The sequence below is a fragment of the Neltuma alba genome, unplaced genomic scaffold, assembly GCF_004799145.2.
Source record: "Neltuma alba isolate B1F8T4 unplaced genomic scaffold, ASM479914v2 tig00011119_pilon, whole genome shotgun sequence".
NCBI lineage: Eukaryota > Viridiplantae > Streptophyta > Magnoliopsida > Fabales > Fabaceae > Neltuma > Neltuma alba.
The window spans coordinates 431,206-442,849 of record NW_021635856.1 but is presented as its reverse complement, the minus strand read 5'-3'; the positions used below and the strand labels follow the sequence as shown (position 1 = coordinate 442,849).

At 31.7% G+C, this 11,644-nt stretch overlaps 1 protein-coding gene across 1 annotated transcript; it reads right to left on the bottom strand.

Annotated features, from left to right (window-relative positions):
* Nucleotides 1-3,627: 3,627 nt before the first annotated feature.
* LOC114761337 (peroxiredoxin-2B) lies at nucleotides 3,628-5,556 on the bottom strand. Its single transcript, XM_028950682.1, has 3 exons — nucleotides 5,333-5,556; nucleotides 4,675-4,754; nucleotides 3,628-4,069 (listed from the first exon to the last, which is right to left on the bottom strand). The coding sequence occupies exons 1-3, from the start codon at nucleotides 5,485-5,487 to the stop codon at nucleotides 3,816-3,818; spliced, it is 489 nt and encodes a 162-aa protein (XP_028806515.1). The 5' UTR covers nucleotides 5,488-5,556; the 3' UTR covers nucleotides 3,628-3,815.
* Nucleotides 5,557-11,644: the final 6,088 nt, after the last annotated feature.

Sequence of the window (11,644 nt, the reverse complement as noted above, 5' to 3'; positions counted from 1 at the left end):
TTTTTTTTAAAAAAAACATGGTATTGACCTTTTATTAGAGCTAAAGATAGTGTGGGAGGGTGGGAGATATATGAGACCAATACTTCGTTTTCATGCTGCCCTTGCACGGTCTCCAAAAGTGAAGTATGGAATCGAAAACCTTGAAGACTGTGGGTTGAATGTGATAATAACGTAGCAACTAAATAATTAATTAACGGCGTGTGTATAGAGTAAAGTACCCACTTAAAAAAAAAATTGTATATCATTCCATCGGGGTGTTTTTTTTTTTTTGGCCTGAAAATTGCGTGGAGTGTTTGAGTCCTAAATAAAGCTATATTCATAAAGTTAGGATTGCCTATATAACTATATATTTTCGATCTATAAGCAATGCAAATTTTTTTGGCAGAAAAAATAAGCAATTTTATGGCCAATGAATTGTTGGCTAGAGATGCAAAAAAGAAAAAAAATAAAAAAAATAATTAACAAGTATTGATCTTATTGGAAGGAATTTTAGCCGCTTATACATAAGATTATGATTTTGAGTTTATCTGAATATAGAAAACTTTAAACAGAATAAAATCTTGGAAAAATCACAAATAAAGACCCGGAATTATCAAAATTATGCATAGGTCACTTGAATAAGCAAAATTAATATGAGGGACTCAGTCCATATTGCAAATATGAAATATTGGTGAAATGTCTGAAATGCTTCTCAGCTAAATGACAAGTTGACTATAGGAAATAATAAGTTCATTTTAACGAATGATAACTTCAGTAGATCAGATCACAACTTGGTTGGAGGTATGTCAAATAACAAGTTAACTATAGGAAATAAAAGTTTATTTTAGCAAATGACAACTTCAATATACCAAATCACAACTTGGCTGAGGGGCATTTCAGACATTTTGCTAAAATTTCATATTTACAATATGAGACTGGATCCTTCATGATAATTTTGCTTATTTAGGTGACCTCTACGTAATTTTGATAATTTGGGGGTCTTTATTTGTCACTTCCCCTAAGATCTTTTTGTTTGCCATCTTTAAGAGATCTGCTTCCAATTGAGCTCCGCAATACTAAAGCCTAATTTAATTAGATAATCAAATAAAAAGATTCAAAAATTAGAACAATCTCTCAACCCCGTTGACTCAGTCTAGAAGATTGCCTTCCGTACATAAAGCAATGCTGTAAAGTGGAGTCACTGAGATCAGAAACAAACAAACAAGAAACAACACTACAAATTTTATATGATTATCACGCTTTCACCCCATTAATTATAGTTGATTCAGTCTTTTAGGATGTTTGTTTAATTAACAAAGTTCAAATGAGAAGGAAGAGGACAACGACAAAAAACCAAATGCTCATGCATTGGGACGGATGGACCTAGTGGACCCACGTGTGTGATTGTCGTTGATCCCACTTTTGATCCAAACATGGTCTCTCTGTTTTTTCCCTCTTGCCAGCCAAATCTTGTCCCGCAAGGGTAACATATTGCAAAAATTTACTCCGTCCCGTGTTATACATAAGCTTTAAATTTGAAGAGAAATATAATATATTTTATAAGTTTTAATTTGAATTTGTTTGCATATTTAACGCATTTTTCTAATCTTATTCTGAACTATTTATTATTACTCATTAGTCATACTCTATCTTATAACTTTTTTCATTAGTTTTCTTATTTATTATACGAGTATATTTAAAAATAAAAATATATTTTTATTTATTTATTAATTTTAACTAATTATTTGTTATTTTTAAATTAATTATTTGAAACCTATAATAAAGATCGAAGAAGTATTAAATATATTAATATTAATTCTCACAAGGCAAATAAAAAAAATTCAAATCATTCAACTGTTGGAACTTTCGTCTGACTCTGCACTCGGCATCTCCGTGAGAGGGCAACTGCAAAGGAGATATATGTGTGTGAAATCCACAAACAAATCACATTTAGTTTCTTGTTATTGAGTTTTCCATTTAAAATATTTTGGAATCATTTGAGCTCTTGAAAAAAATATATGCTATGCTTTGATGGAAAAAGCCTTACGATGGTTCGAAGAAAAAGAGGCATAGCCACCAATACCTGAACTACCAGAATCGATTAACTTTTCAACTATGTTTAGATTTATGAAGTTACAAAATTTTTGGGTGGAGGTTACTTAAAATTGTTTTATCAGATATAAACCATTGGATTCGGTGCAACTAGATTAGTGTCATTAACTGCCACAAACAACCATAGAAAATGGCTTCTTTTTCTTGGCCTGACTTAGAACAGATACTTTCAAGAACTGGCCAACCAATCAAACGGAACCACAAATTAACGTATCACAACTATCAAGACTCACAAGTGCTTGGTAAGATTACAAAACTTGGCTTTACGCTATATCTAAAATTAATCACTTTGAAAATTACTTCTTCTGCCCTAATGAAACTAATGAAAGACCTAATTAACTAATCCAAATAGATTAATAATACTACTTCTAATCCTAATTATAAGAGCTAGTTAACTAATTTGAGGAGATTAAAGAAAAAATTAAGTTATTTATTTGCCATAAATAGGTGTTGTCTTTCTTAAAATATCCTTGCTAATCAATTATATTGGTTAGAACTACTATTATTAGAAGGACTATCTTGGACAAAAAATACATAAATATTAAAGATAAAGTGGATTAAGATCTTATGTTAAGAACCGGAGGTAGTATTAGTTAAATTAATTAGTGTGATATTTTTTCCTAAAATATTCTAAATATCTTTCTTAATTCTTTTCCTTTCTCCCTCCTTTACTTGATTGTCGTTAAAAGAATATCAGTAAAGTTAATTTGCGAAAAAATTGATAAGCATGTAAAATATATATTACATATAGAATTAATATCAATTCCTCAATCAGGTTCTGAATACCACAGTATAGTTTTTTTTCATAAATTTAAATTAACACACAAATGAACATCCCAACACACTCGTTTCGAATAGCCGAACACTCCCCTAAAGAATGAGGATTTTGTGCTACCATTTGTTTTAGCCTAACATCCAACTGAAGTTTGAGTTATTTTACACAAGAAAAGCTTCGAAGTTATACACTAGCTCCAGTAAAAACTATTTAAATATAAGATTTTAATTTATTTTTTCCCTCTAATTTATAATTTGTTCTTAAAAATACTTTTATCTATTGTAAAACATTTCCACCCTAGTGTCATAAGTGTCATTTTAATACATATGATTGAATAAAAATAATTTGAAAATACAAATACGCATTTGTTACAAATAACTAACATAACTAATTTTTTTAATCTCATCAAATTTAAATTAGTTATCTAATTCTTTTCAATCATTCAACTCCTGTTAACAGGCCTCTACTGGAAAATCCGTGGGGAAGGAAAAAACAAAAGGTCCAACTTGTTGAATCTGATAGGCCGTTAGTTGCCACCAACTTGTCTTATCTCCGGACTCCCGGTAACATGGGCCCGTATTTCGCAGCGATAATTCTGATGCTGCCGTCTGTTCCATGAATTGCATACCGTGGTAGTGTTACGATGGGCATCCAACGGTCAATGACATCCCTTGAGAAGGCCATTGGCGTAATTATCTTCATGAATATATGCTTTTTCTATCAGATATGCACAGTGAATTTGACAAAGACACCAGTAGTCATAACTCACAAGAAAAGAGCCGCTGTATTATTTCCATGTGCAGTATGTCACATCCCCTCTAAACCACATATTACATACTTAAACCAAAATGCTTGGAATATCAGAAAACGCAAGCACACACAAAAGAAGCTAACGGAGAGGAGGGACTAAAGACACGCAGCATCATAAAGACATGTGGGGGGGGGGGGCTCACAGAGCTTTGATGATATCTTCAGCACTGGAGACTGTGAATTCTCCTGCATTCTCAACATTTGCAACCTTCACCTTGAGATCATCAACCAAGAGGGCGTACCTCCTCGAACGGGTGCCAAGGCCTTTCTCTGTAAGGTCAAGCTCCAGCCCGAGAGCTTGGTTATATTTGGCGGAACCATCAGCAAGGAACTTCACATGCTTGTTCTCAGGGAAACTTTTGGCCCATGCGCCCATTACATATGGATCGTTAACTGCAACATTATATTTAACCACAAATCAGCCACCTAATGAAACGATCTATATCAACATAAATCTCATGCTTACGAGCTCATCCCAGTTACATTAGTTTCATTTTGCACGGCTCTTTGAAATTTAGGAGACTCTTGTCTTTTATTCAACTCACGACACTACTAATGACAAATCCTCCTCGAGCCTTGATCCATTATGAATAATATTCATTCTCGAGTGTAAAAACCTTAAATTTTAATTTATAGGATCTTATGGACTTCATGGAATCTCCTTCATGTATTTCTATAAATGAAATTCCACAAAGCCTATAAATTAAAATTAATGAGTCACATAATAAAGGCACAATTAAACCTGATTCAAAATTGAGTACACTATAAGACTTGCAGATAATTTTCACTTAAATAAAATAAAAAGCCATGGCTGTGCAACATATTCAGAGTTTTGACTGGGCCAGATTGAATGAATTAAAGGCACCGGTGAGTAAGCGGCAGCATAGGAAAGTAGTCTATACCATTGATAGAAATTCACTAGCGCATGCATCTTTTGGATGAAGATCCATTCGGAGAAAAAAAATTTCGGGAAGAGAAATTAAGAAGCGATATATTACCACTGACACAGATGATTTCATCCACACCCTTTCCTTTCAGCTCCTCTGCTCTCTCAATGAAGCCAGGCACGTGCTTCAAGCTGTTAGATGGATAAAAATGTAATTTTAAAATCAGATAAAAAAAACTTTATACTCAGTTCGAGGTTGAAAATATATGCATATCCTCTTAGGATAGTTATGTATTATTCCAAAATATAAAATTTTAGGATCCTATCGACTTTGGCTTGCGACAATGACAGTGTCTTTCACGGACTTTTATTTCCTATCTGTTATTCGTTCAATAATCATTCCGCAGTCCCAAGCTCCACAAGAATTTAAACAGCTGAGGAAAACATTCAGACTTGGGTCAGGTCTATAAAATGAAGTAACCAGAAGAGATAGCCCCAACAATTTTACATTCAATACCTGAAAGACACAGACACCCTACCATCGACTTCGATCAAGAGAAAAAGGGCGAGATTAAAGCGACGCACAAAAAATGCAACAGGAATTAAAAAAACAGCGCATTTTGATCAAGGCCGATTCGCTGTACACTGATTTCGGCCAGAAGCAGTTTGATCGGGTAAACTTTAGGGTTCATTATGGTCGCAAATTTCTTCTTCGCCTAACTGTCATATGCAATAAACTGCGGATAATAGTGAAATCGAAGAGCTCTCACCTGCAGGTAGGAGTGAAGGCACCGGGAACACCGAATATGATGACCTTCTTGCCGGCGGCGATAGAGTGGATAGACACGGTTTGAGGTTTGTTATTCTCATCCAAATAGGACAAAACTCCGTCGGGAATCACATCTCCAACTGCGATAGGAGCCATCTATGCCGCCTGAACAAAGTGAAGTAACAACAATGGCGGTGTATTACACTAATCCCGGTTCAGTGGGAAAGCCGCAGACCCGTGTGCTATATATAGGGGCAAGCCCTGCATTTCCACGGACCTTACTCGATATTGTGCTATATTTGATAATATAATTTGGAGTCCGCGCATTTTAAACTCGCTTTTAAAAAATGATTTCATAAAAAAAAATTCAATGGCCAGGGTGTCTGACTTGGACTATGATTACTTTAGCCCAATTAACTAGTGCCACGTAAGAAGAGTGGGCAACAACATCCAATCCAAAAAGAAAAAATGGAAAATGAGAAAGACTCAACATGACAAGTCAAAAAACGTAGCAGAGTTTGTTCGCTGGCTAAATTAATCTAATTTTAGATTAAATTAAATTAAATTTATATAAAAATAATTATTTTATAAATTTTTAATAATATCTCATACTTATTATTACCGATAATGTAATTGTAATGTCTTAAGCACTCACCTGAAGCATTCACATGTTTTATTATAAAATTTAAAATGTCAAAGAAAGCCAAGCAGTATTTGGGATAACTCTGATTCATGTCAAGAATGTGTGAATGGAATAAATCCGTGATTCTGTAGACTGCGGGATGGTCAATATGTTTTGGTGAAGTTATAATTATCGGATATTTTCATTCCTAATTTCAGGTTCTTTTTTTGGGGTCAAATCATGATCTAACAAATGATCATTAATAATTTAAATTCTGCATCTCTTTATCACATTCATTCATGCATTTCACCAAACATGCACCCAGCAGGACAGCGGCAGTTTTGTTGGCAAACCTTGGTTGTAACTTGTAAATTATTACTTTTAATCATTAATATAAAAATTAGTTGACTAATTTAAATAGATTAAAAAAATTTATTAGGTTACTCAGGTGTTTTTTCCCCTAGAATACCTTTATTAATTATATATTAGCTAAGACTACAATTTAATTGAATATTTAACATATGCAATCTCTACAAGAATTATTTTGAAAAAAACTAAATAAATATGAGAGATAAAATGTATTGGTGTCTTATATTTAAAACTAAATTAAAAGTCAAACTAACTTTTATATTAAGAGCCTGAGGTAGTACTTTGCACTGCCTCAGTATTCTTTTTTTAATTAAAATGGAAACTTACATTTGAATATATAATTGTAAATATAAACTGTTTTTTTAATTTGTCATAACTCATGTATTATTATAGTTAAAGATTTTGAAAAAAATTAGAAAATAATCTATTGTCATTATCTATATAAAATCCTCATAATTATATGTACCTTCTTATATCTACAAATGTCTTCCAAATTTATATTGAGGTTTTAAAAATTGGGATAGTCATTAAATTGGCTGAAGTGTAAGTTCAAGGTTCGCTTAATAGAATCTTGGATGAATTGGTCCTCATTAAATTAACTTATTTTTAATTTGATATATTATTATAGGAAAATGTTCAAGAACTAATGTATGTTTGAGACATGGAATGAAGAGATGCATTCTTTGAGTGCCATTAACGAATGAATATTGAATCAGATATATATTCTTTATATTCATTAAAGAATAAACATTCATTCAAGGATGTGTATCCTTTGAATGAAAAATTCTAATACATATTTTATCCAAGTTCATTAATAAATGGACATGATTACTTGTTAAAGGGTGCCAATTAAAAACTCCATCAAAACAGATCACTCATACTTTCATTTATCATTAAAATTTAGAGAAACTGAAGCATTCTTAAAGGTTTCTCTACTCCTTTCTTCTCACTGGTTACAGGTTTCTCACCCATTCAACAGATTTTCAATTTCTACAACTCAATAGTGTCAAATTGTAGATGGTTTTGGTGTTTTGATACAGAGCACCATGTGCTATGTGAGGGATACTTATCTCCCATTTATATTGACCAAAAGAGAAAAAAATAATTGCGCCAAGCAAGGAGAGAAATGAGGCAAAGCTAGAGAAAGACCAAAGAAGAATAAGAGGGGAGAAATTACCACTGAATGATTTAAACTTTAAAATTAACATTTGAAAGGCCTTTATTAAAAGTATGCTGAATTTTCTGGGCTATAGGGTGATTTTGTCTTGAAAGTATTCATGTAGATGTTTTTAGTATAATCAATTTAAGAACTTACACACACATGTTAATGATAAGTTCAAACTTGAGATCTTATCTAAACATAATGAGTTCATTTTTAATACAGTCCCATGTCCCCTGTTTGGCACTGCAATGGCGGATGAATGTCTACTAGAGAAATAAATCACAATAAATTCCTCTTCTCTTTTCTCCTATTTGTTATCTGTCTCTGCAAGTGATGTTAAACTTTCATTTGTGTCACTTATTATTCCATTAACCAATGAGTAATTGTAATTCTGCACGACATGTGAAATTACTTTAATTCAGAAAATTAATTAATTCAAAGGACTAAAATAATGGAGCTTATCTATCGATAATCCAACTAAATTGACAATAATGTTTAAAAAATAAGTAAAATCGTCAAAACTTACTTTTCATTTTTTCAATAGTAAACCAGATGATAATTTTTTGTTTGTGAAAAAAAATAAATGCTCTGAGGTTTAGGAGAACAATGAAAGTTTATTGCCATCCGAGTTTAGTCTTGTATATTAAGATAAATTATAATAAGAAAGAGGTTAATTAGAAAGGAGAAAATAAGCGTAAAAGGGCAGACAGTTGCTTTATATTCACACTCTTATTCTTCACAAGTTTCTGCTAATACTTTCTTCGCTAGTTGAAGGTTGAAAAAAAAAATAAAACAAATGTTATTTATAGTACAATTTCCCCCTTTTGGATCACTTCATTCATAGATTTTAGCTGTGTCTCCGAAACGGGTCCGAAGAAATGCCAAGTTGAATGATAAAAAGCATCATAATAGTCCTCCCAACAACTTGAATCTTGAGAAGTTTGATGATGATCCTGAAAAATTGTTTTGAATCTGAACTCATTTGTAAATGTTTGAGCGGCAAGAATATGCCCCATTGAGTCTGAAAGAAAATTCCTTAATGTCCTTTTGTTTGGTTGATGAAGATACCCCATAGAAGAATCTATCACATCTTTACATTCCTTAAAGTTGTTTCCGCATAAAACAATGATGTTACTCAATAGATCAGGCTTCCAATTTGCTTTCATGAGATTGTTGTATAATCCCAAAGCACAGTTTTGCATGAAGAACATAGTTGGTTTCAAGAATCGTCGCATTTCATGTTCCTTGAGCAATAAGACGGAACAACCAAAAGTTTCTAAAACTTGACATTTAGTTGCAGAAGGAACATAATCAAATACTTCTATGCTTCCAATCCATTTGAAATCTTTTTTCATCAATATTGCAAGACTAAGATGTAACATAAAATTTCCTTTCAATTCGCCAATTCCATAAATTGCAATTTGCATCTTGGACCCTGATCCCAAAACCTTAGGTGAAAATTCAGATATCAGCATATTTTGTAGCTTGTCTCGAAAACTATGATAAAATTCAGAGACCTCAAAATTCTCCAAGCATCTTTTCACTTCTTGAATCAAAATTTCAACTTTGTTGGAGTTTTTCCTTTCTATTATCTCTCTATTTAAAGAGAGATTACAATTTTTCCTTTCTATTCTACCTCCATCCAAAGGACGACCATTTATAAGTTGGAGTTCTGTCTCCGCAATAGGGTTAAAAAACTGCCAACTTAAATCTGTAAAAGCATGATGATGATCACTTTTGAGTAAAATTCGAGTGTAAATTTTGCGGCAGTTGAAATATGTTTCATCTGATGATATCTAAAGTCTTCAACCTATTCCCAAATAAGACAATGTTACTCAATAACTAAGTTTCCAATTTGCTTCTAAAAGGTTGTTGTATAATGTGAAGCTACAGTATGGCATGAAGAACATGGTTGGTTGTAGAGCTTTCCTCCTCCCGTGTTCGTTTGATGATAAAACAATACAACCAAGAGCTTCCAAAATTTTGCATTCAGTTGCAGAAAGAAAAGGATCAAATACTTCTATATCTCCAATCCATTTAAAATCTTTTTTCATCAATATCACAAGACTAAGCTGCCATCTAGGATTTTCATGCAATTCAATTTTACCAATACCATAAATTACCATTTTCATATTTGATTCCAACCCCAAAATTCTAGATAAATGCTCAGATATTGGTGGAGTCTGTAGCTGTTCTCGAAAATTATGATAGAATTGCGAGTTCTCAAGTTTATTTATATATCTTTCCATCTTCTGCTTCACTAATTCTTCTTCGATAGGATCATCCAAACAAGTTGGAGTCCATGGCTCTGGATCATTCGTTGGTGCAGCCATTTATCCCTAACAGAATAACAAAGTTCAGGTGGCGGAACACGCTGCACGTTATTAGAAACCTTCAGTTGCAGTACGTATTACTTATCCAACTATCAAAGTGATAAAATATAAATCGACCCTTGAAGTATATTATATGGGAAACAATTTCAGATGATGGGCACTATAAATTTATCAAATCTGAATCATCTGTATTTCATTTAAATGGTTCAGATTTAATTTTTTTATTTATTCAAAATAATTATTTTAATATGTATAAAATCTAAGATAAAAATAATCTCTTAATTATCATTCTTTCAAAAAATAATTCTTTTCTGTTTAAAAATAATTAATTAAAAATTTTAAATCAGATATAGACGATATAGGTTTGATGATTTTAAAGTACTCATTAAAATGATGAGCATTCAAACTGGTTGCACCTAACATCATAAAGATTTTTTTTTTTTGGTTAGTGTAAAAGAAAAAGACCATGAATGAGGCAACTAGAGAAGGAAGAGAGCTCAAATACTAAAAAAGTGTTTGGATGAAACCAAACCCTAGTTTTAAAAGTGTTTTTACGGTTTACGAAGTAAATATATGGAGGAATTTAACTCGTTTTACGTAAAAGTGCTTCTTAAAATATTTTTCAAGATTGCCAAACACCCCTTAAGAAGGTGCAATCATTTCATCACCAAATGCTTGTGAGGAATGTCTGTGGCCTCCTTTGTGTTGCCAACTATAAGTGCTTATAAACACATTTTATATATTTCAAAACAAAACTCATCTCATATATATATATATATATATATATAATATTTTATAAACCATAATTAAAAAATCACTTGTAAGTCATTTCCAAAAAGGCCACTAAATAGTTAACATTGGATGACTTGACATCCAAAATTAAACGTACATTGATAAACTAAAATAACGGAGGAAGTTGGTATAGAGTATAATTTATTGTTATTCCTTATGATGTATGACCCATGGCTAAACATCAAACATAAAAAATTAAAAAAAAAAAAAAACAACAACATAAAATCGTACATATATAAAACCTTGACAGTCACGTGAGGACAATGTCAACATGAAATCGAAGTCACAGCATATTAATCAACATGACAATTTTTTAAAATTAATAAAGTTAGGGGAGAAAAATACCCGGTGCAATGCAAATGATAGATGTCTTCCTCTGTGTCTTCTTTCCTAGTCGCTCTATCTCCTTCAATTACTCTTCACTAAGTCTACCAATGTCTCCTTGTCTCCGTCCTCTTTATAAATATATAAGGGATCAATCTGAAATCATACAGTGTTTTAGTGTGGGGAGGAAATCCTGTGATAAATCCATTCACAGGATTTTATTTTGATTTGGATTGGATTAGAAAAGGATTTGAAAACACATCACTGAAAAAAAAATCGTCAAAACTAAAACATTATTAATATTTTTTTACATCTTTCAAAAATTTAAGAATCACACTTAAAGTAGTATTAATAAATTTTTTAAATTTTTAATATTTTAACTATATTATTTCGAAAAGGAAAAAAAAAAGATCTTCGACGATTTTGTTAGATTGGGATTAAAAGGATTCGAAACAGAATTTATTTTATTTGAAAAATATTTTTTGCATTTTTCTAAAATTTAAGAATTACATTTAAAATAGCGTTAATAAATATTTCCTAATTTTAATATTTTAACTGCATTATTTCCAAAAGAAAAATAATTCAATGATTTTGTTTAATTGGGATTTAGGGAGTGTTTGGTAAACTTTAAAAAAACACTTTTAAATATCATACTATGATTTGGTTTGAAAACCATTCAAACGCTACCCATTTCAAGAAAATTATGGTTTA